The sequence below is a fragment of the Onychostoma macrolepis genome, chromosome 20 (genome assembly GCF_012432095.1).
Source record: "Onychostoma macrolepis isolate SWU-2019 chromosome 20, ASM1243209v1, whole genome shotgun sequence".
NCBI lineage: Eukaryota > Metazoa > Chordata > Actinopteri > Cypriniformes > Cyprinidae > Onychostoma > Onychostoma macrolepis.
Window position 1 is genome coordinate 24,357,209 of NC_081174.1, and position 26,979 is coordinate 24,384,187.

The window sequence follows — 26,979 nt, forward strand, 5'->3', positions numbered from 1 at the left end:
AATGTCTGTATTCACATGAAAATTCTGTGTGGTATTTGTAAAATGAAATTATTTGTCTGTCAGACCAAAAAAGAAATAGCGAATGAACATTAAATTGGACATGAAAATGCAAACTTGCTCTCTGACAGTATGTGGTGCCTATGGAAAAGCAGTAATACCTCAGTTACAGATGCTGCACAATTTTCCGACACCCACTTGTCACAGAGAATAAAGGTAAAAAAAGTCCAACAATATTTACGTTTTCAAACAGCTATTCAGATTTTTTATGAGACAACACCAAATACAAGAGTACAGAGTGCTGTCATTTAGCAAAATACTTTATTTCTATAGCGCTTCGTACATTATAGATTGTTTCAAAACTCGGTTCGTACAGTAAGTTCCACAAAATCATAGTTTTACGTAACAACAAGTGCTCTTTGCACTTAAACGAAAGTGTAAATATCATTGGTTGGCCAGTTTTCTTCGCATTTCTCTAAAAAAAAAAGAGATTAGAATACCACTTCGTAAAAAATCTGTTACCTTCATATTGCTCTGAAAAGTTGCATTAACAGCCATTTGTTCAAATGAAAATCTGAAGAAAAAAAAAAATTCCTGACTGAACATAAATCTTGGTGTGAACAAGCCTTAAGCATTTCACTTTTCAGAATCCAGTTAAATGAAATAAAGCCCCATCCTACATTATTTCCTGCTTAATTATAGGTTTCACTCAAAAAAAGTAGCCTAACATTACAATTTCATTTTCCTTTGTAGATGCTTCCATGATGTTAGACAAAAAAAATTCCAATCTATTTTTGGATACATAGCGCTTAGGAGGACTTCTAGTCATCTTTAAAAAAATAAACTCCTTAGCTACTGACATTCCTTCCATGTGCGACAAAGACACAATGCATAAAAATTGTCAGCAAATGATGTCAGGACAGAGAGATATGCCAAAGATCCCTTTGGCCCATTTAAATCTGACCCTAGTTGCCAAACGCTAATATTTAAAGTACAGTATAATGTAGTTCAATTAGAACAGATTCCACTGATTCCAAAGGGTGCAATGAAGCATTACAAACATCCATCCAATTAAAGGATGTGGAATCAATGATGACCTTGTAGGTCTGACAGAGTGTGTGATGTGAAAGATGAGCATGTCACAGACTTCAGAGAATGATGTTCAGTCGGGCAAAAGCGTGACGCACTGAGATCAAGTGTATTTTTTTGTAATGAATGGTGTGCGGTGTGAATGAAAAGAGCTGTCACAACAACCCTATAAGGCAAGACAATCAAAATAACCACCAGGCAAAAATCATTAGACAGAAAATCATTTTAAAGAGGTGCATTTACAAACACAGTCAATGACAAAATGGTCAACTTTGAATCGATGAGCCTTTAAAGTGGTTTGAGAACCTACTGTAATCTGTCTTTTTTCTGTAGATATCCATAATGAGGCACTCTAGTCTGTTAGTATATTGACATACAAACATTGTCTAAACATAACAACCCTTTTTATTTGTACCTCAGAATGAAGGATGTCAATGTGACACAGTCTGAACATCTCTCAAAATCAGTTACACCAACCCTTAGCCGTACGTACCCTAAACAAGTTGGAAGTTCCTGCCCTACCTTGACCTCCCGGCTGGTGAACACCTCCACATCCACCGCGCAGGCGATGAGGGTGGAGATATTACAGTCCACGCTCCTGGAGGGCATGCTGGGCTCACTCAGATTGAAGGGATGACCGGCCCCTGACAGAGTATGTGTGAGGAGCGCGTCTGAATGCACGCGAGGCTGTGTGTGAATGTTTGGATGTGCTGCTTTCCTGCTCTGAAGAGCCTGCTGTAACTCTCAGACGTACGTACGTACGTGCGCGTGTATGTGTGTGTGCGTGTGTGTGCACAAAAGCCCCCACCCTTCCTCTCCTCCTCTCTCTCACTCCATGTAGTGACATCACTGCCTCTCTTTATGAATGCTCGCTTGCACTTGCACACACCAGGGTGCTTTTTATTCATACGCTAAGTCTTTTCTCTCTTATTTTGTCTCCTGTAGTTGTTCTTGGGTCCAAAAACTGTTTTATGTTGCTAGAGTGTGAAATACACTAAGATATTTCCAATTTCAACACCTTTTATTTTTGTCAGTTTATTCCATTATCACTCTGATAGGGCAAAGGAAGACAGGAGAGTGATTCAGCACTGCAGATTAATATAAAGTCACATCATAGACACACTAGTGAGCGGATGGAAAAGAGAGCTCTAGTACAAGAAGAATGGAGAGAGAGAGAGAGAGAAAGATGAGGTCTGTGGATCCCAGCAAGACAGATATATTATTAATATCCCACTCATTTACGTGACATCATTCAACATGCAACAAAAAGGCATTCATAGGGGAGTTTTCTAAATATAGGTGGCTATTTTTGTTTCTGCAGCTTGACATCACACTGTATTGATTTTTATATGACAAAATGTATAAAAAAAAAAAAGTAGTGCAAAACACTTGTGTTTAGTTGTAAATTACAGCAGGCTGAAGGGGACTTGTCAGGGTGTTCAATTTTCGATAATGACTGGTTAGCTGTATTTACAGTAATTTTGTAATAATTTTATAGGCAATAAAGCAATTCTGTAAATACTGTGACGAATTTAATCTGCTAATCAGCCATTAGGTTTTGTAAAAACTATGATAAATATGAGAATATATGAGAGTGCTAAGAAATGTTTCAACAACATCTGATTTTAATTTCAGTAGCAAAAATTATATTTTTATAATATATTATTATTATTATTATATTATAGTTTTGTACATTTGATTCATTTTGTGATTTTATATATATATATATATATATATATATATATATATATATACAGTCATGGTCAAAAATATAGGCACCCTTGGTAAATATGAACAAAGAAGGCTGTGAAAATTAATCTGCATTTTTAATCCTTTTGATCTTTTATTTAAAAAAAAATCACAAAACTCTAACCTTTCAGTGGATAATAAGAATTTAAAATGGGGGGAAATATCATAATGAAATAAATATTTTTCTCTAATACACGTTGGACACAATTATTGGCACCCCTAGAAATTCTTATGAATGAAATATCTCTGAAGTATATTCCTATACATATTCACAATTTTGAGCACTCCAGGGTGATTATGAACATGAAATTATCCATCCATGGCTTCCTGTTTCACAGGAATATAAATAGGAGGGAAAACAAAGCCCAAATTCCCTTAATCATCCATCACAATGAGAAAAACCAAAGAATATATTTCTGATGTGCAGCAAAAGATAATTGAGCTTCACAAATTAGTGAAGTGGCTTTAAGAAAAGAGCTAGAGCAGTGAAAATTCACATTTCCACCATCAGGGCAATAATTAAGAATTTCCAATCAACATAAAATGTTACGAAACTGCCTGGAAGAGGATGTGTGTCTATATCGTCCTAATGCATGGTGAGAAGGAGAGTTTGAGTGGCTAAAGACTCTCCAAGGACCACAGCTGGAGAATTGCAGAAAATAGTTGAGTCTCGGGGGCAGAAAACCTTTAAAAAAAAATTGTCAAACAGCACCTACATCACCACAAGAAAAATTCTCCTAGCTCATCCAAAAACAAACTCCAGCATATTCAGTTATCAGACACGACTGGAACTTCAAATGGGACTGGCTTCAATGGTCAGATGAAATTTTAAAAATGAGCTTTTTAGCAGCAAACACTCAAGATGGGTTTGGTGAACACAGGGATAAAAAGTACCCCATGTGTACAATGAAATATACTGCTGTATTTTTGATGTTGTGGGCCTATATTTCTGCTGGAGGTCCTGGACATCTTGTTTAGACACAAGGCATCACGAATTCTATCAAATACCAACATATAAAAATCTTATAATGGGCCATGTTTGGATCTTCCAACCGTACAATAATCCAAACACAAACCTCAAAAACAACATAAAAATGGGTCACAAAAACAAGCTTCTGCTATGGCCATTCCAGTCCTCTGACCTGAACCCTATAGAAAATGAGTGAGGTGAACTGAAGAGAAGAGAAGAAGCACCAACATGGAGCTGGGAATCTAAAGGGTCTGGAGTGATTCCGGAGGAAGGAATGGTCTCTGATCTCTTGTCAGGTGTTTTCTAACCTCATCAGGCATTATAGGAGAACATTTAGAGCTGTTAAACTGTGGACAGTTTTTAAACAAATGGAGGTTTCAAAAAGTATTGAATAAAAGGGTTCCGTTAATTGTGGCCAATGTATATTAGAGAAAAACATTTATTTCATAATGACATTTCCCCCCATTTTAAATTCTTATTATCCAATGAAAGGTTAGATTTTTGTGCATTTTTTAAATAAAAGATCAAAAGGATTAACAATGCAGATTAATTTTCATAGCCTCCTTTGATCATATTTACCAAGGGTGCCGATATTTTTGGCCATGACTGTATATATACACTGTATATAAGAACATTTTTAAGTGATCGTACAAACGTCTGTTGTTTTTTCATATAGATTTTGCCTATATTCATATAGACTTTATATGCCAAGATATTAGAGTGATAAAATCTACATAAAACTTGCACAGCCTATGTAGGAAATCAGTTGGCTGGGACATTAATCCACCTTATTTTTCAACATGGAAGTAAGTCGTTTTCTGTGAATGTGCAAGACACATCCAGTTCACTAGCCACTGTAGGGAAATAACGAGAAGAAGTGCTATAAATTGTAAAACTGTTTGCATTACAAACCAGTGTGTTCATAATTGAGATAAACACATCAGTTTGCAATATCAAGCAGCAAAACAAGCTGTATTGTACAGCTAAAAATAGCTGGAAGCGAATGCCACCGGAAGCCAGACACATTAAATTTACAAATGGCCGCGCCCGTTCTTACAGGAAAAAAAAGGTGGAAACATTATACAAACAAATTTGACTGCTAAATGTCAAAACTATCCAATAAGAGTCAGAATCCAGGTAACAGGAATATAAAACAGGGTCAGAATGGAAAAACAGAGATAGAATGGGGACAAAAACAGATATAGAGCATGTGAGATACAATCGGAAAGGTCAGTGGCAGTCCTAAATGAAGCATGCTAAAAGACTCCAGACAGTTGAGTCATCACATTGTCTGCACTGCGGCCCCAGAAGATCGTGTTTACTTTTCCAGCACTCCATAGAATGGACCTGTGTGAGTATGTTACGTTGTCCCTTCTCGATGGAAGCGATGGTTTTATCGGAGCGAGTCAATAAATGAACAGCTTAAATGACTCTGGCACCAAGGCAACCTTGAGAGGGGAAATGGCCTCACTACATAACACCTGTTGCAGAAAAGCCCAGATGGAAGCTGCTAATCTAAGCAGGCTTGACAATAATGGATGGATATGAAGCTCCTGGTATATACGCCAATTGGGCTAGATGATAGTGACTGTGCAAATGGCATGAGCGTCCTTGAGTATGACAAGGCTAGAACAGAGTAATACTTTGTGAGATGCCATGAGACTTTTTTAATTAAGAAGAGAGGACAGCCATGACAACACCATCAGTAACACGTACACACAGACACACTGTTAGATGGATTGGATGTTACGTCATACACTAAAAGAGTTTTCACTGCTCTAGCTCTTTTCTTAAAGCCACTTCACTTGTGTTTGAATATTTAGCAATAAACATCAAATACTGTATATGGTATTTTACACTCATGGCTTATAGTCAGTTTAACTTAAACTCAATCATTGTGCTGATAATTGGATTACAGAATTTGCAAAGGCGCTAAAGGCCCGTTCCCACTAGACAACTATTACATTTTAATAATGGTTCTAATTCTATGAGAATAGGAATTTCAACACTACTATAACAATAAAGACACTGAAGAACGATATCTTTCGAATCCAACCTGGTCTTATGGCATAAACGTACCTGGGGGCACTTTTTAGCGAGACCGTTTTTACGTACCTTGCTGCAAGTTTCGCCGCAGTTTCAAAGTGAAATGTCCACTGAGTGGTGCTAAAACACGGGTTCATTACGCAAACCCTGGCATGTTTTATTACGTTGATATAGGTACGTATTGCTGTGTTTTTATTATGTTGCTTCAGGTACGTATTGCGGCGGTTCAGAATTCAAATATCTGGGGACTGTCCGTAAAAATTAATGCTCTATCGTGTTGGAAATATGCCCTATATGAAACCCAACCTTAAACCTACCCGATAGTGTTGACAAATGCAAAACTGATATAAAAACACATTTGTTGATGCAACCATGCTATTTGAACTTCCTTATATGCAGATTTGAACTGTTTTGTCGAACCGCAGTTACACGGGATTCGAACCGGAGCTCCTCACCTCTCAAGTACGTCTCCGTACTCCGAGAGCTACCGAACAAACCTACCGGCTATGAAAACCCATAGATATGAAGTTGGATATGTGTGATGCTAACGTTCAAAAGCATCAGTTTTCAAATCTCCCAGCATATTAATATTGTTTTGAAGTCATAACATGATATTCTTCATGTAATTGTGCGAAAATCATTAATCTAAACTGTAAATTTTTGTGAAAAGGAATAAAAGGCGTCAGAGTTTTACTGCCTCTAGTGTTCATTTCTTTTGGAAACTGCAGTGGTATGTACTTATTGGTACGTATTTCGTGTCTCGCTAAAAAGTGCACCCAGGTACGTTTATGCCATGAGGCCAGGTAGCTCAAATCATTGACAGCCAATCAGAATCCACACGAGTTTAAAGACCTTGTGCATTTAAAGCAGCAGACAACATAACTGTGCACGCTTATAATAAACAGAATAGTATCGCATGTTAACATTAATATGGTTATAGATATCTTTATAGTTACAGTTCTTGGTGTGAACAGGCCTTAAGCACAGTATTATACCCATGTCTAATTTTTCTGGAATGTCCATGTGGAATATGGAGTGCCTGTGGAGAAAATGAATGGGGAAAATACTTCTGGAAACCACTGAAAATTTGAGTTGTCGCTGTTGTGCCTTGGATTTGGATTGGATTTGAATTTGTGGTCACACTTTATATTAGGTGGCCTTAACTACGAAGGTTTAAGGGTGGGTTAAGGTGTAAGGGATGGATCAACAGTGTAATTATAAACCCATTGACCCATCCCTTACACCTTAACCCACCCTTAAACCTACCCATACCATCAAACCTGTCCCTAACCTTACCCATATCCCACCTCAATAGCAGCAATAATGTTTTACAATACAGTATGACCACAATAAGTACATTGTACTTATTTTTTGATGTAAGTACATAGTAGTTAAGGCCACCTAATATAAAGTGTGACCCAATCATTTATATTATATGACCAGAGCACTAACTCTAGGCACCCTTCAAACAACCTTGGATGTTGTTTTAAAGCTTCTTTGAGGAGATTGTGACTTGTGGAACTATTCTTAATGCTAATCTTTCCCCACTATTTTTCTCCATGCATGTCATGGAAATGGTGCTATGGCTAGTCTGTGGACCCAGTTGCTTATGATATGTTTCTTCCAGTCTCAGTTTGCAGTTTTTATGCTTTTTAATGCTTTCTTGAACTAGGTCAGGCCATTGTTTCTGTACAGTTCAGGGGTTGTGAGTGGTCTGTTTCATCATTTTAGCACAACAATTTGCTGTCTGTACACACTAAAAGGATCATATAATTTGCAGCATGCTATCTTTGCACTTTGATCCCTTACTAGACAAATACAATGAATTCTGCACATGTAAAGCATGTTATCTAAAAACAACATGCCAAGATCCCTTCCTACTCATCTGTACATAGATTCATGACATTTAAATCTACAGTGACTAATGATGACTGACTAAAATGCACTAATGTTTGTTAACATTATTAATGAAAGTCATTATAAAATCTAACAAAAGAATGTGGTTGTTCCTTGTGACCTTGTTGGAAGGGGACCAATGTAAAAACTAAAAATAATATTTGGCTGAACTACATGTTCTAAATTGGAGGAAACTTTTGATTCAATTTGAAAGGTTAAAAACTTTGCAAAGTCTTTGCACTTTACAAGAGTTGTAAACACATTGTGAAATTGGAAGCAGCAGATAGTGTGGGAAAGCACAACAGAGCATCAGGCACTTGCACCCAGTCCCACCCAAATTTGTGGATTAAAAACATGTATACATTTTTTAGGTTTAAATATGGGGTTAAACTAAATCTAGGTTTTGTGTTTTACCAACACGTTCTCACTCCCAACTCATCACATATTGATGCTTGGTCAGGACCCTTTGACTTCACTTTCTGATGCACAGGGTACCCCTTTAGCATCATTTTTCGACTTGCAGGCGTCCTCCATTGCTTTAAATAAGAAACCCTTGGTGTCAATATGCCGACATGAAAGGTACTGGGAATTTTATCGTCATGATTAAATTATATATTGGGTAATAATATTGCCATTATTGCATATATGTTGGGGTTTGATTTTTCAATGTAAACAGTCACAACAGTTTTATTTATATTACATTGTTTACACATTTATGAACATGTAACCCAACCCCTGCCCCTAAACCTACCATTTGACAATAAAACACAAGATATAACAGGCAGATACAACTACCGTCATAATCTATTCAAAAAGTATTAATATTCCAAGTCTGCCGAGGCAAAACGATTGATTTGTGAGAGGAATAGACGTGATCGCTGTCTCCGTCCGCTGTAAAGCTCATCCTGTGTGCTGCATTCTCTGCAAATTCAAAAAATGCCCCCGGAAGAAGCCTTACGTCAGCCTTGGTTGTGAAATGCTATTGGCTCTTGTATGTTTCGGGACCGATTGAGTCATGCTACGGGATGGGAGTATGCTTTTGAATGAGATGTGAGCGCGTTAACGGAGCGGGATAATTTTCAGCGATTAAAACCTTATGTTTTACACTCTACCTCGCATAAAGACATCGTATGGCTTCAGGAGACTTGGAATGCAATATGACTTGTTTGTAATGCGTTTATATTGCTTGTTTATGGTCAGTTTTTGCAATAAATATCTGTGACTGCACTTATATTTGCTTGTTACGTGTTTTATATTGTTCAGAAGTGGGGTAGTTTTGGGGTAGGGGTGGGGTTAGGTGCTCCAATGAAAGTATAAATTTATATAAAATTATTTCTATTTTTTACAAATGCATGCAAACCATTAAATTAAGACAAACAACTGAAAACAACGGAGTAAGTCGAATAAGGATGCAATAATAGGGGTACCTTGAGCGTCAAAAAGCGACGCCAATGGTCCTGACCAAGCTTCAATATGTGATGAGTTGGGAGTGAGAACGTATTGGTTTTACCTCTTTGCATTAAAAGCATTGTTATTTTAACATTATTTATATACTACTATAAACTATTTTTTTTACTTAATATGCAACATTGATTAAAAGCATAGATTTTAGACCAATGACATTTTACCTTGGACAGGACTAAGCGGTGTGACAAAAACTAAATGTGGCTAACTGTGTTGCTGTACCACGATGTTGGCAGCTTTAGGTGATTAGCACTACAAGATGGGATTTATCGTTTGGGGCTTTGTTGTGTTGTACCTGGCAAGGACATGGTGTTAAGCACACACTGAATCAACGTTTTTTGTTCAGAACATCACTGCAGAGCTCACTTGCACATGAACTGATCATTTGCTGAGTAAACAGGTTCTCATATTGACCAGCAGGCGCTTTTCCACTCACTCTACAATAAATCATGATAGAAATCGCATTCTTCCTGCTCTATTGTCACATTAAAATTAGCTCAAGCTGGAGCATCAGGTAATCTCAGACAGGGCATGAGACCATGTAACATAATAAATATGCAGTCTGACTGACAGTGATGCAGTCTACCCTTAGTCATCCATTACTTTCATTCTCTCTCTTTCTCTCTCTCTCTCTCTCTCTCTTTCTGTGTCTCAGGGGTTGGTCACTCTCTACAGGTGTGGAATAGCAATAGCAGTGGCAGTATTCTGGAGACTCTAAACCAATCTCTCTGGGCTTTGTTATGGAAATGCTGTAATCCCCCGTTTCCTCCAGCACAGCGCTGAACACAGTCTGCAATAAATCCACGTATACAGACTCACCGCACAGACGCAAATACACACTATGCAAAAAAAAAAGTCAGATTGGCAGAGAAAAGCAATGCGGTGGTAAAAGTTGACTTAAAGTAGAAGAAGATGGATGGAGAAAAAATTGTCAAAAAATTTCAATGGTAGTGTGCATGGGTATAAATGTGTGTGTCATGGTTTTTACAATAATTTCAATAATAAAAAATGGAAATAATAAGAAATGTTTCTTGAGCACCAAATTAGCATATCTGAATGATTTCTAAAGGATCATGTGACACTGAAGACTGGGGTAATGATCCTGAAAATTCAGCTTTGCCATCACAGGAATAAATCACAATTTAAAATATAATTGTAAAAATTATTTATAATAATAAAAAATTATACTATTTTTACACACGTGTGTGTGTGTGTGTGTGTTTTAGACTACACTCTAAAAAATGCTGGGGTTAAATACAACCCAGCGCTGGGTAAAATATGGATGAACCCAGCGATTGGTTTGTTTTTACCCAGCGGTTGGGTTACTGCCCAGAAGGTTGGGTTAAACATTTAACCCAACTGTTGGTTGAAAACAACCCAGCATGTGTTCTGTCCAATATTTACCCAGCAGCACTGGGTTGTTTTTAAACATTTTTTAGAGCATATGCTTAATGAATATATTCTTCATAGTGTTTATGCCTCAGTGTATGAAAGTGCTAGTGGAAGTGGGTACAAACATTAGCCAGGTCACACACATCAGGAGGGTAAGAGTCATCTGGTAAGCAATGGCATCTGAATACATCCATTATGCAGGAATGCAAAATACAGGTGCTGAATATTTATTTATCAGAGTTCACTGCTTTCCACAGACACACACAAAACAGATGTCCCTGTTGTAACAAAATAAAAGGTCTGAAATATCACCTATATGAGTGAAACACACAGTAAATAGTTACAGAGAAGAGCAACAGATTCATAAGATATTACTGGATTCCTTACATGTTATGTTGATTAATTAATTAATATTATTTTCTTAAGTAGGAATTGCACTTCAAACCACATTGAAAATGTAGGATTAAAAATGTAAAGATACATTACAGATTTTTAAAAATACACTACAGATACACTATTTTGATTTTTTTTTTTTTTAAGAAAATTATTGAGCCAGTACATGTTCAAATAATTTTTCCTGCTTCAGTTACATGCTCAAATAACTAATTTTTTCAATATTCTTCTGGCAGGACTTTATTTTTATTGTCAGTTCTACTTTTGCAGCTCAAACAGAAGAACAGTACAGATTTAAAAAAAACTGCAAGTAACAACTTTGTTTCAACTACAGATGTTGTTAGAAAGCACAGAATTCTATAATGTACCTGTAACCTTGGAAAAAGTTTGATTCATGATTTTGAAAAATTTAAACAAAGAAGTACATTATGACATCATAAAGTAAAATAATCAAGAAATATGCAAATTTATGACACTGAGCATGTGGATTTTTGTAGAAATGAAGCACAAGATGCACTTTGGAACATTCTCAGTTAATAATACTACATGATCATTAGGTTTTACACGCATAAATGATTATTTTCACGAGTTAACAGACTAAAACACGTGCACTCACACATTCACACTCCATTTGTGAGCACTGTTATCATTAGATATACCTAAAGGAGATCCAGGTGGCCAGATGTCCTTTATTTCCTCTCTGGACATGATTAATTTGATGAAGCAGATAGTGTCCCTGCGTCTGCAGGGAGCGGCCGGAGAGAGGAGATTATTAGCTCAAACTGAAACCACGTGAATATACGGCACAGCAGACTTCTGTGTGTGTTCAAATGCTGAACCACCAGTGATCTGCAGCAATAGATGAAGATGAAGGGAGATGAAGAGTGCATGTGAGAGGCCTGTCTAGAATGATGATCAAACTTACGCTGACCTTCTGGGGGTATGTTAAGGTGAACAAAGAGGGAGACTGGGTGTTGAGAACAAGATAGGAGAAACTGAGCATGTGTGTTAGGGATACGTATAGACTAAGGATATGTTTACAATGGCATAGGCTACTAGTATACTATCACTCTTTCTGCAGGACTCAGTATGTACTTTCTGTATGCTTGGAATTTTTTGAAAGTTTTGTGCAGGGTACAACCACAGCACACATGGTATCATACAGGACGTGTGTGCATTTCTGTGTACCACATTAATCACAGCATACTATTTCACATAAAATTTAAAGGTGTATATATATATATATATATATATATATATATATATATAAAAGGTTTTCAAAATGATATAATATCATGAAAATCTGACTTTTTCCGTGATTAAGTGCTATAATCGGGTGCATCTACCAACCCAGAATACGTGAAAACAACCAACCAGTATTTTAAAAATCTATTTACTGTATATTACGCTACTGCCACACAGATCTAATATAAATATGCGATTTCTTTTATAGCCTTTTACCTTCACGGACATAACCAACTGTTTTTGTAACTCGTGTGTTTTTAACATAAACTTGTGTGTATTTGAAAGTTTAAGCACAATAAGACATGAAAGAGAACTTAGTTTAGTGTTCACATGCCGTGTGACAGCCGCTTTCTGTGCACGTGCTTCAAATGTATGCGCTCAGAAAAGCGTATATCAGAAGTTTAAACTAATATGGTTTAAAGGCATGATAATCAAAACCAAACAAAAGTTTTTTAGCAGAGTATCTGAGGTACAAGCTGTAAAGGCACAGCCCTATTCTGGAAAAGGGGGCAGGGAGTAGCAGCTCATTTGCATTTAAAAAGACATGCACGAAAACAGCATGTTTCTGCTACTACTCAAAATAGGCATTTTCAAAATGATATAATAAATGATTTGTGGAGTATTTTGAGCTGAAACTTCACAGACACATTCTGGGGACACCTGAGACATATATTACATATTGTAAAAGGGGCATAATTGGTCTTATTTAAAAGAATTTCACAGGAATCCCTGCCATCACAGGAATAAATTACATTTTAAAACCAAGTCAAGTCAAGTCACTTTTATTTATATAGCGCTTTATACAATACAGATTGTGTCAAAGCAGCTTTAGAGAGTTAAAAAAAAATTATTTTCCAGTTAAAGTCAGTTAAAACCACATTAAAACAGAAAACAGCTATTTAAAATCGGAATAGTATTTCACAATATTGCTGTTTTTACTGTATTTTTCATCAAATAGGCTTTAAACGGTACACTCTAAAAGATGCTGGGTTAAATATGGACAAACCCAGCATAAATACGTTTTTGTGCCAAAAAATACTTTCTTAAAACTAGACATGTAAATGTAAACAATCCAAAATGGTTGGTGTACAATACATTATATACTGTACAGTATGCTAGTATTCCATTCCAAATATAGCCACAGAAAAGAAAAATGGGAAACGAAGAGACAAGAGTGTTCGAAATGAAAGAGAGCAGCGAAACAAGGAGACAAACACACAATGAGAATGAGAGGGGGATGAGGAAAGGAAGAAGAGAGGACAGCAGCAAGCTGATTAATGGCACTGCTGATGAAAGGCTAGTATTGACGTCAGACACACAATAGACGGAGAAGAAAGTGAGAGAGAGCGAGGGAGAAAGCCTTTCACTCTAGCTCACACACCGTATTCTTGGAATATATGCACACATAATTTTATTCAAGTAGACCAATGTTACATTCTCTCACATTCAGCAGTTTAAAAGCAGAATGAATTTCCCTTTGATGAGCACTCTACAAGATCCTTTTCATCCTGAATTAGTTTTAGAAGACTGAATTGTGAATTAAAGGACGTTATAAATTGCTACTTCGTGCAGAGCCACAGCCTAGCAGTTGCTCCAACACATTGAGCTATGATGCTAATACAGCTAATATATCACTAGCTACACTATTTATAAGGGATGGTGCCAAATAAAAGCCTTGCTTTAGTATCTTGCTTATGAGCACAATGATAAAAAATTTAATATTTATCTCTCTGGTTCCTCTGATCTCTTATGCTCACCAAGGCTGCATTTAAAAATTGAGTAAAAACAGTAATACTGTGAAATATTATTGCATTTAAAATAACTGTTTTCTTTTTGACTATATTTCAAAATGTAATTTAACCCTGTGATGCAAAACTGAGTTTTCAGCATCATTACCCCAGTCTTCAGTGTCATATGATCCTCCACAAATCATTCTGATGTGCCGATGTGCTGCTTGTTATTATCACTGTTGAAAACAGTTGTGCTTTTTCATATTTTTGTGAAAACCACGATACAGGATTTTTTTCAGGATATTTTGATGAACAGATTTTTTTTGCCTCATACAGCACATGTGGTAGTATAAAAAGACTGTTAACTACATACGGTGCATCATGTAAGATATAGTATCAGATTTTTATTTGAACCAGTATGTGATAAGGTGAAATTAATATACACAAGCAGAAGACATACAATATAGTTTCTGCAAAATGACTCAAGAGTCATAACCTCAGTCTTGTCGTCTAGAGTTGCCTGATACACCATGACTGATGCAGTGTTTATCCTTGGTCATAATTTCTGCTAGTAATATTCTCATTCCCGTGACATGACCTTAATCTTTGCTCAAGGTCAAAGCACTGCCTCTTGTGGCCTGTTGCGGGCAGCAGAGCCAGCCGGTTACCTTGGCGACATCTGGGGGTGGGGTTGGGGGTGCTGCTGCAGATACCGCCTGCTCAAAGAATGTCATGTCTGATAGATCTGTCTCTATGGGATCAGGGCCAATTTCAAAGAGATTAGGGACAATTTCGATGGGATTTAGTACATTTCGTATTGGATTTTAGTTGACCCAAAGAACAATTTATGACTGGGATTATATAGAGATAAAATTAGGTTGAGAGCAGACTTCAAAAAAGCAGACAGATGTGTTCAACTTAAGAAAACCTGTAGAGATTGAGGGAGATTCTTGAGCATGACATGCTAAACATAGACGCTAACATTGAAAATTTTGGGGGTCATTAAGTTTTTTTTTTTTTTATTAATTCTTTTATTCAGCAAGGATATATGAAATTGATAAAAAATGACAATATAGACATTCATAATATTACAGTAAAATTTTTACAAATATATTCCTTTCTTTTGAACTTGCTATTCATCAAAAATCCTGAAAAAATCTATCATGGTTCACACAAAAATATTAAACAGCACAACTGTTTTTGACATTGATAATAAGTTTCTTGACACCAAATCAACATATTATAATAATTTCTAAAAGATCATGTGACACTGAAGACTGCAGTAATGTCTGCTTGAAAAATTCAGTGTAATTACATAATAAAAATATATTAAAATATAATACAGGTATTTTAAATTGGAATACTATTTCACAATATTACTGTTTTTACAATATTTTAATCAAATAAATTCAACCTTGGTAAGCATGTGAGCTTCTTTCAAAAACATTTAAAAAAATACCAAGTCAAAACTTTTGAATGGTATAATATATGTACATGCAAATTTTTAAATCAACCTGTAATTGTTTTAAAGGTTTAAAAATATTATTCTTGTTTATTTAAATTAGTCTTGGCAAGACAAAGTGTGTCATTTTATTCTGATTTTGTTGGAAATATAATTTTATCACAATTCTGAAATGGTGAAATGTTCATAACCTCTCAGAAAATGACAAAAATTTCTGTATAAATATGTATAAACACAGTTGGATTTTGTTAGTGGACAAATTAAATAAACAACTGAGAGTGTTACAAATATGTTTTAAAATCCACAGGACCAAATGTGCCCATAGTTGAAGAAACGCCCACAAACAAATGTGGGGCTGATGTGGTCAGTGCAGCTCACTGATGCACAGGAGGTTTAAATTCATGCAGGTGTTCTAGTTTGATGGGAGTGAATCTGTGCTCTAAAGTGCTTTTCCTCCCAAAGGCCATTCGCAACAGTGTTACACATTGCTCGGCACGTACAACAGCACACAATCGTGCACACATACTTCTGTTTGTTTTAAACACAGCAGTTGCACAACAGCTGACTTCCATAAACACACTCATGCATGCTCTCAAATGCACTCTCTGTCTCTGAAGCTGTGACAGGCAGTAGCAATCCTTTAACCACTTGGCGGCCGAGCGGTGACACTAAAGGACTAACGTGGTGCAGTGACGCCTGCTTGCTTGCGCATGAGTCACGATGGCTCTGATCCGAGCTCTGCGGCGTGAACGCTGAACACAGCAGCCGGGCCATACAACACCAGTCAAGCATGAGACAGCCAGTGTGTCCCTGCCAATCAGGAGCATCACAGCCTTACAGGCCTGATGTGGGTTTAAAGCTCTCCTTTACGGAACAGTTCCAGAATTGTCTCAATCATAGGAAAGCTACTGAGCCTTGCACAGTAAAAGAGCACTCACAGCTATTTCTGGAAACAGATTCAAATGCCAAATGCATAAATGTAAATGAGAGTTGCCAGTTTCTACCAACATGTAGACCTGTCCAGCAATGCGACAAAGCTGAGAAAAGTTTATCTATGTGCAAATGAGCAGTGACATGATTTGGAAATTTGGAAAATGTAAAGTGTAGACACTGTACTAATCAACCGAAGGACAATAACATTAAGAAAAAAATCATGCTTTTAATGCTTAAATGAACAAGATGTTTTGATTTTCAAATCTTAATTGTGACATTTCATATGAACATCAGTGTATATGGGTTGGGCGATATACGGGTAGACACAATTAACCGGTATAAATGTGTTAACCGGTAGAGTTTTCGGCTATCGCTATAGAGACTATCGGCTCTATTGCGGTTAAATGCTCATCGCTGTGCTACGTGGTCATGAAAACGTATTGTTTGCACACGTTTTTAAACATTGAGGTTTAATAACAAGTGATTTTAAACCACTGAAACTCATTTTGCTATATGCGCGCACTGTCTGAGAGACTGTTTTTTGGGACGCTTTTATGTCTTTTTTATTTAGATAGGACAGTAGCGTGATGGCAGGAAAGCATTGAGTGAAGAGAGGGGAGCAGGATCGGCAAAGGACCTCAATATGGGAATTCAACTGGGGTTGCCATGAGCGCAGTTGTGCTGTATGTCGACACACTAACCACGAGGCTATTGGCGCCGACAAGCAGAATTATTTTTGATGCTTTATAGGCATTGACCGGTTAAATACACACCTTTTTTTGTGTCAAAATGCCTGTTTTTGCAAGTATCCTTGTAAAACACAGTAATTTAGGTCTTAAGTGAAAGCAAACAGATGAGAAAGAAAACAAGTGTAACAATATATTGGATCTGGGCAGCTCTTAAAGTGACAGCAGTCTAATATTCTTGCTGTCGATCATTCATGTTAATCAAACAACAAATAAGAGAAAATCTCTCACTGCTCTTGACTAAATCACTTTTTTAATTTTAATAAGGAGAAATATATAGTTACTTTACACAGTGAAGAATATGCAGTGTTTTATACATTTGCTTACTTTATACAATGTATGTAGCATTTCTTGTTTATTTGTTCTACAATATTTTTTTCCTAATGCTTGTAATTAGTTTCTTATTATTTAATCGTTGACTTTTTACTTGTCTTCAGTGTTTTATTTTTTTTTGGAGGGATATTAACACTGGTGACAAGAATTATGAAATTTCTATGGTATGAAGACTTTTGATATCATAAAGACCTTATTTAAAGCAAAAATAACTATATTGTTATATATATCGTTACTGTGAAATAAAATTACTCATACCGTGATATAAGATTTTGGTCATATCGCCCACCCCTATGTCAATGTTTATGAGATTTATTCCATCCAAACAGAATTGAGGCTAGTTGGCTTTCTATTTATCACTAGATAATAGTAATCAGTGTATTTATATCATACTAGATTTAAATGTAATAAAATCCCTGTCTTTATGCAGTTTACTGTTATTAGACTAAATTGAATCAACACTGAACTAAATACCGCTGAATAATGACAATATTAGAGCTGCTTTACAGCTGAAATTATATTCATTTAATAATTGAAGAACTTTGCAACAGTGAAAAGTACAGTGAAAGTAACTGCCAGCTCTATTCAATATTACCTTCTTGTTTGTTTTAGCTATAAAATGCACCTAAAAAATGCGGTATTGCACCTTTTTTACTGTTATTATTTAAATCTTGCATGCTATTTCTCATGTGATATATGAATGTACATTAATGATCAGTTTGTTATTATTATTATTATTATTATTATTTAGTTAATAGCTTCGTTGATGAAACAAGAGCAGAACGAATTTCAGTGTAAATCATTCATAAATTCTTCCTTGCATCATTTTTTTCACTTAACTGAATGCAACAATTTACATAAATTATTTTTACAATACAACACATACTACAAAAATTTGTTCTGCCCATATTTCAAAGAATGAATCCATTGTTACCAAATGTTGAAAAACATAAATAAATAATTGGATGTCAGCAAGAACAGCATGAAAACAGAATTTATTATCAACAATAGTCTGAAAATAGATTTGACTTCTGTCATCGCATCACTAAACATCCTGTTCAGCCAAGTTCCTGTCAGCTATACTCGGTCCCCATTGACAACAATGGAAACCGAATGCACTTGTTGCATTTGCATTGAAATGAGAAGGAAGATCTGGCAGTCCTGCGCTGCCGAGTGTTTATTTTTCTGGGCCTGTGTCCGAGAATTCAATCTCATCAGAGCTATTTTAACTGCATGGAGACAACTCATCACTTCTGCTTATTTGAAGAGAAAATGAGTATTGAGCACTGTCAAGTAAACCAGTTCCATTTCTGAGTCCCAGACTCCCTGGGAAAATAGAGTGGTCTCCATGTCTATCTCAAAAGTTAAATATGGAACATTTGGAAGATTGTGATGTATGGAAAAACAGCTGAACAGTGTGTATAGCATATAACCTCATATGTGTCCAACCAAAGGCTTTCAAACAGAAGATGTAAGCTTTACCCAATAATTAGGATGTACGACTAGGACAAAAACACCTCTCTCAAAAGAGGTCAGAGGTTGGTGTGGCCCATTACTGGCAGTTGCTCAAGACCTTCTTGCTGCATCATAATAAAGTCACAGCTGCGATCTGGGATCCGAACATGCTGTGTCTCCGTACACAGATAGAGATTAGCAAAGCCCATACATCATTATCAGAAGATAATCCTCCACCCCTGAGCCCGGGCTCTCTGCCGTGTTATTGTTTGAAAAAGTTCTTCCATTTCATTCCAGTCGACCGAGTTATATTTAGATACCTGTAATACCAGAGGACTTGGGGCCGACAGGACTGGTATTAACAAATCTGATTGATTGTGTTATCAGTGGATTAGAGGAGTATATTTAGATTTTCTGTGAAAGGTGAGATGTTCTGGGATAAACATGGACTGACTGAAAATGTAAAGCCTAATCATTTACCTGTTTGAGAAAAAATTAAGTGGTGTTTTTTTTTTTTTTTGTACTGTAGAAAGAAGGTGTGTTTGCACTGAAAAAATACAAAGTAATTTAATTTGTGTAGACGGCGCTTTAACTGGATTGTGCGTGGGTAGTTAAAAAGATACAAATAATCAGATTTTGAGTGTTTTTGTGCCACTTTTATTTGTGAAGTTTCCTATATTTTATGACTTCATTAGCACATTTAATTTATTTGACTACTGAACAGTAATTTTTGTTTCCAGAAAAACCCAGGAAGGACAAAACTGTATGCCACAGTTCTGTCAAAATCAAATGTGTTGTAGATGAAATGTTAGTCTGTGGAAGAAATTGAAATATATATATTTTATTGAATTTTCATTTAAAATAACATTTATTAAAACAGTTTATAATTTATTTTTAAATAATATATATATATATATATATATATATATATATATATATATATATATATATATATATTTCATATATTATATATTAAAAATATATAATATCTTTTTATTTTAATATTTATTTATAGACAAACTTAAAATATATATCATCACAAACAATTATAAAACATTAAACATTATTATAAAACAAACTTGTTACAAACAATTTCTTCCATTATAGCATATATAGTATTTCTAGAGGAAAATGTACATACAGTGGGGCAAAAAAGTATTTAGTCAGCCACCAATTGTGCAAGTTCTCCCACTTAAAAAGATGAGAGAGGCCTGTAATTTTCATCATAGGTATACCTCAACTATGAGAGACAAAATGAGAAAAAAAAATTCAGAAAATCACATTGTAGGATTTTTAAAGAATTAATTGGTAAATTCCTCGGTAAAATAAGTATTTGGTCACCTACAAACAAGCAAGATTTCTGGCTCTCACAGACCTGTAACTTTTTCTTTAAGAGGCTCCTCTGTCCTCCACTCATTACCTGTATTAATGGCATCTGTTTGAACTCGTTATCAGTATAAAAGACACCTGTCCACAACCTCAAACAGTCCAACTCCAAAATCCACCATGGCCAAGACCAAAGAGCTGTCAAAGGACACCAGAAACAAAATTGTAGACCTGCACCAGGCTGGGAAGACTGAATCTGCAATAGGTAAGCAGCTTGGTGTGAAGAAATCAACTGTGCGAGCAATTATTAGAAAATGGAAGACATACAAGACCACTGATAATCTCCCTCGATCTGGGGCTCCACGCAAGATCTCACCCGTGGGGTCAAAATGATCACAAGAACTGTGAGCAAAATCCCAGAACCACACGGGGACCTAGTGAATGACCTGCAGAGAGCTGGGACCAAAGTAACAAAGGCCTCAAATCCTGCAGTGCCAGGCGTGTCCCCTGCTTAAGCCAGTACATGTCCGGGCCCGTCTGAAGTTTGCTAGAGAGCATTTGGATGATCCAGAAGAGGATTGGGAGAATGTCATATGGTCAGATGAAACCAAAATAGAACTTTTTGGTAAAAACTCAACTTGTCGTGTTTGGAGGAGAAAGAATGCTGAGTTGCATCCAAAGAACACCATACCTACTGTGAAGCATGGGGGTGGAAACATCATGCTTTGGGGCTGTTTTTCTGTAAAGGGACCAGGACGACTGATCCGTGTAAACGAAAGAATGAATGTATCTTGTATATGTATATGTATCTTGAGATTTTGAGTGAAAACCTCCTTCCATCAGCAAGGGCACTGAAGATGAAACGTGGCTGGGTCTTTCAGCATGACAATGATCCCAAACACACCGCCCGAACCGAAGGAGTGGCTTCGTAAGAAGCATTTCAAGGTCCTGGAGTGGCCTAGCCAGTCTCCAGATCTCAACCCCATCGAAAATCTTGAAAGTCTGTGTTGCCCAGCGACAGCCCCAAAAAATTACTGCTCTAGAGGAGATCTGCATGGAGGAATGGGCCAAAATACCAGCAACAGTGTGTGAAGACTTACAGAAAACATTTGACCTCTGTCATTGCCAACAAAGGGTATATAACAAAGTATTGAGATGAAATTTTGTTATTGACCAAATACTTATTTTCCACCATAATTTGCAAATACATTTTTTAAAAATCCTACAATGTGATTTTCTGGATTTTTTTTTCTCATTTTGTCTCTCATAGTTGAGGTATACCTATGATGAAAATTACAGGCCTCTCTCATCTTTTTAAGTGGGAGAACTTGCACAATTGGTGGCTGACTAAATACTTTTTTGCCCCACTGTAAGAGTCAACTAAGCTCCTAAAAGTTTTTTCCTCTTTGTATGCACTGTGCATATTCCACTATTGGCAATTTTGCAAAATACATTTTCAGTTCCATTTGACTTGTTCAACTGCATTTGAAGCTGACAGCCTGATGTCTTTGGCTCCAGGGCTGTTCGAGCTGCTTAGCCTAAGGAATGAATGCATAAACCACCTGAGAAAGAACAACACACCTGCTCAGAACTCTACCTATTTACTATATAAACCACAGAGAAAACACACGACAGCTCAGATCAGAATAAATATGTTGAAATGTGTGCATATTTGCGTGCACGATTGTTTGCTCGTCTTGAGAGCTTTCAGATGAGCGTGTGCGAGAAGAGATTACTAAAGAGAGACGGGCTCCGATACACAAGGGTCACAAAGACTCTGATTTATAATTTGTCATCGTGTCCGTTCTTAAAACACAATTAACCTCTGCTGTCTGGGGCTGTTTGCCATGAATTTGCCAATTACAGAGACGAAAGAGTCTCGTACAATGAGAGAGAAGAGGGGTTGCATAATGCTGTCCTCTCTCCATCCTGTTAAAAGTGCACTCTTATGGGTTATTGTGGTGTATTGTAAATATGCAATTGAAGTAGAGACAAACAACTCTCGTGAACAGGGAAAACAAGCTGAAAATGAACTTTTGGACAGCATAAAAGAGTATGAGAAAGATGTAGCTGTCCATTTCACCATTAAAATCACCATATAAGGCTGGCAAATTCAACTGAGATGAAGACAACTTATTACTTTTATTCAGGAAGGCTTTAAAAAAAAACTAATAAGACTGTTTCAGTAAGTAGTAAGTGAGTTAGTGAGACCTGTTAGGCTAATTCAAACCCATAACTTTTCTAAATGATTCATTAAAAAGATCTAGCTAAAAAAAGTCAAATTCACATAAGAGTCTGTATTTCGCGATCACAATAATGTTGACTGTAGTTTTTTTTTATCTACTGTCTTTCTCTCTCATCACCTTTTTATTCAGACTACAAGCTTGCAAGTCTAAAGCATAATTTCTTTTGCTATGGAATTGTTAGAGTATTTTAATAAGCTTCATTCGAACATTCTTAGGACCAGATCTGAATGAGAACCAGTTCTCAATACCAACCCTTTTTTTGGGTTAACTATTCCTTTAAGAACTCAATCAAGACAGATAAATTTTGTTTAACAGGAGGAAGGCCTTGCCAGTGTAGTTCAGTGAAACATTACACACATGTCCAAATGTTCAACAATACAGAAGGGTAAGCTTTTATTTATCCACCAAATATTACTTGTTTCATCCTGTAGTCTCTCTGATAAGTCATGCTACCTGAGGGAAATTGTTATTGTTTAGAAATCTATCCAAGTGAGGAATGTATAATGAAAAATCCCTCCAAAAGGAATGGACAACAGAGAAAATTATCTGGAAAAAATGTGAATCTCATTTCAAACAAGTCTGCCATCTAGTGCTGCTTCCAAGAAAGCATCTAATGTTCTTTTAGAAAGAAATGCATCTTTACGGATTACATAATGAAAGAGTTTTTGTTTTGGATTTGAATTATTTCGTTTTGTAATCATTTAAAGCTTTCTATAGATATATTCATCATGTCTATAAGGAAAATATTTGCTAAGTTTTGGTTAATTTTTGTGAAGTGCTCCTGCTCAACACCAAGACGGCAAGCGCATCCTATTTGTTTTCTTTATTTTACAAAAGCACAATGTTTTGTTGATATTGTGAGTGCACACAAATAAAAATAGACGCTTTACAGTTCCAAACGATGTATTCTTACCTGTATGAGCAAAAATTACAGCGTATTTAATTTGTTTCCACTGATGTCTTGAAGCGTGCTTCAGCTCACTCTCCGCACAGACGATTGGATATGCGCCTAATAGCGCACATTTATCTAGGTTAAATGTTTAAACTAACATTGTGATATGCTTTAAGTATTTTATATCTATAGATTTTATTTTCGGCAAGTCGTAATTACATCGTATGACATTCTCATATGATGCTCATAAGTTTCTTCATATTGCGTTAGTATCTGATAACACCAAATCGGTAAAAGAATAAAAATTGCACTACGAAAGATCTCCATGATTAGCCTGTTTTTGCACTTCCTGTCTTCCCTGCGTGAAAATTTCTGTCCAATGAATGGATGACCTTTGCATACGTGTGGTTTTATTTACAATTTCTGGTTCACTTGCAAAAAGGGCAGCGTGAAAGCAAACCGCACCAAACAAAAAAAACAACAACATTGTATTTGGTCCGGAACCAAAACAAGTGAACTAGCGGACTTTTCTGGTGTGAATACACCCTAAAATTCAGAAGAACACTGTTTATATGAAATTTAATTTTTATAAATGTCTTTACTGTCACTTTTAATCATTTGAAATCTGAATATAATAATAATAATAATTGCCCTAAACTTTTGAATAATAGCAATTTATATAATATAAATATAATTTAAATGTATATTTATATTTTTCAGGGAAAATTATCTTACAAGTTGATTAATTGTGTTATTTTAGAAGGCAAAAATTACACACTTCTACACTGACTGCATGTCCCTTTTAAACATCTAAAATACAGTACTACTGTAACAGAGTGACAGATCCATGTGCAAGCTTTTTATTGACAGACGTGGTAAACAAACACAGGCAGGGTCAAAACACTAGCAAACAGGTATGGCACGGGCAAAACACAAGAATATTCCTAGGGCTGGCGTAGGTCATCGATCGGCGAACAGAATCCAGAGGGCTTGACAAGAAGAGTAATACAGAAACATGAGCAATATTCCAGACGAGGTACAGACAGAGTCCGAGCAGCAAGACAAGGGTTAATCCAAGGTACACAGGCAGGAATCAGGAAACAAGAAAATATGAAAAGACTAGACTAAACTAGAACAAGACTCCGTAAGGCAGCTATCACTAGGAGAGTGATACACGCAGAACAATACAGGAAACTAAACACAAAACAAACACAGAAAGGCTTGGTAAGTAGCTAACACTAGGAGAGTGCTAAATGCTAGACAATACTCGGCGATCTGCACAGGATCTGAGTGGGTATTATGTAGTGTGTGCAATGGCTCTCAGGTGAGCGTGTGATTGTTGACAGCTGTGTGATCAGTGCATTCAGCTGTGTATGTGCAATCAGTGCAATGGATGATGGGAACTGTAGTCCGGAGTGACATGTAACGGTCTGTGTGGTATAAGAGTCAATATGAAAGAAGGGCGACCTCTGATGGTGAGTGGACGGAAGACCATGAACTGGATTCGTGACAACTACATATCCAGCCTTCAATTGTTTTTAGACAAAACGTGAACAAAACTGAAACTGTGAATACTGTTCTCTGCAGACACAGAGCCTCATGTGTAATAATAGCATGTTGCTTCAGAAACCCCTGTGCCTGATTCCCACTGTCTGGCAACCCTGTGCTCTGCTCACCCGCTGCATGGCCACTAGCACAGCACTCTCACTGCCAGCATATGGCACAGTGTCTGAAGCCCCCCCTGAGGCTCTCCTGCTCCCCGAGCCCATCTCGATCTCTGCATGGCTTCTGAATGTGTGTGTGTGAATGTCAGGAATCAGCATGCTGGTGGACATTAGTGACTGTTAGCTGAAAGAGCAACACCTGCAGCAGATATGAGATCAGTTAGCACTTTAGGCGACCCAAGAAGCAGCTGTGTTTCAATGAGAGTGCTGGGGTGTAGGTCACACGAAGTGCAATTTGGAAGGAAATAGACCAATTGTGCTTGTTTTCTCTAGAAGTGGTTTTGTAGGTTGGTTTCAAGTTAAAAATGTAATCAAAAATTATGTCAGGTTGGGACAAGTTGTCAGTGAGTTAAAAACAATTAAAAAAAAAAATATGATAAATAAAAGTTATCTATTAAAAAAATGAAAAACAATTTAAAAATATACAGTATATACTGTATATATTACTCTGAGAAATGTTCCTGAAGCAAAATGAGTGACAATGCCCTATATACTACAGTACAATGTGTATTATAAGATATAGTACATTTCTTTATACTGCATGGCATATACAAGCTTATATGCGAGTGCTGTCAGGTGGACTAAACTGATAATTCATCATGCAGCTCTAAAAGCTTCAAAATATTAACATTTAAAGAATATACTGTGAAAATTTAAAAGCAATGCAGCCACAAAGAAACAGCTTTTATCTAAACCACAAAAGACTAGTAATTATATACACAAGAGATGACAACAGAAGAATAAAATTGTTAAGCATTTTTTCAGTGAACGTCCATGAGCTTTAAAAAGAGCTGTCACATCTTGAATAGTGCCCTATTCAAATCTCAAAACTGCTTCTCATTTATAAAGAAAACATGAACCAGATACTAAAGCATCTGTCAGTAAGAGTCAAAGTAGAAATATAATGACCTTTTATGATGGAATTAAAGCAAAGATAACTGCAATACTGTGTACTTGTGGGTTAAAATGCTACATATTCCATTGTTGCTACTATATATTACATATTGCTGTATCTTTAATGAGTGCATTTTCTAACTTAGTTTTTTTTTTCATTTATTTTAAATATAAACAATTGAAAAAAAACTGTTCTTGACAATATAAACTTCAATGCAAGAAATTGCTTCTCAAGTAAATTTACCTTGCTTTAATGCTATTTTTATTGTTAAAAAATCTTTTTTATAATTTACAAAGATTATTTTCAGTTTTTAATATTTTTTTTACTTTAGTGTTATTTTTATAGCATATCACATTAAACTAAATCAAATGACAAATGTTGCCTTGACAGCTAGCTGAAATGAAATAAAAGTTTATTTTTATTTATTTTATTTTATTTCAGTTAACATTCCTTATTTCAAGTTTCTGCTGTTTCTGCTTCAGATGAAAAATTATACAGTATATAAACTTATTATTAATTATACAGTATATAAAATAAATATATATTATAAGTCAAATTTAAATAACTTATAAGTCTCTAGTAGGTTCACAGAATGAGTTAGTCAATAGTATATTTAGTTATCTTTATATATAGACAACAGTCTATGGTATGTCCTCATTTAAATAGCTCAGTAAATGTGTGTGTGTGTGTGTGTGTCAAACAAGCAGACGTTCAGGACCTCGGAGAGCTCCCTGAGGCAGGTGTGACCAATGACTCCCCCCGGCACACACACACACACACACACACACATACCTCCTGAGTAGAGGTGATTATGGCACACACAGCAGCCCTGGGCAACCGGGACACACTCTGGATATTTCCATCAACTTTCCACTCCAAAGCAACAAGGCAGGAAAAAACCAGCCCACATTTTCCCCTGCCAATACACACACACACACACACACACACACACGTTCACTTCCAGAAACTACTCTGCCTGACCGGTCTTTATCTCTT

General features: G+C 36.3%; 1 protein-coding gene across 2 annotated transcripts in view; it reads right to left on the reverse strand.

Moving 5' to 3' along the window:
* Positions 1-26,979, reverse strand: part of rcan2 (regulator of calcineurin 2) — a 77,037-nt gene that overhangs the window by 24,676 nt on the left and 25,382 nt on the right. The window contains exon 1 of one of the 2 annotated variants that reach the window (XM_058755259.1): positions 1,609-1,822. The exons of the other annotated variant lie outside the window; for it this stretch is intronic. Within the exon in view, the coding sequence (XP_058611242.1) occupies positions 1,609-1,695 (87 nt within the window). The 5' untranslated portion in view covers positions 1,696-1,822. Of the gene's footprint in view, positions 1-1,608; positions 1,823-26,979 lie in introns of those variants that run through there. 2 annotated transcript variants of the gene reach the window in all.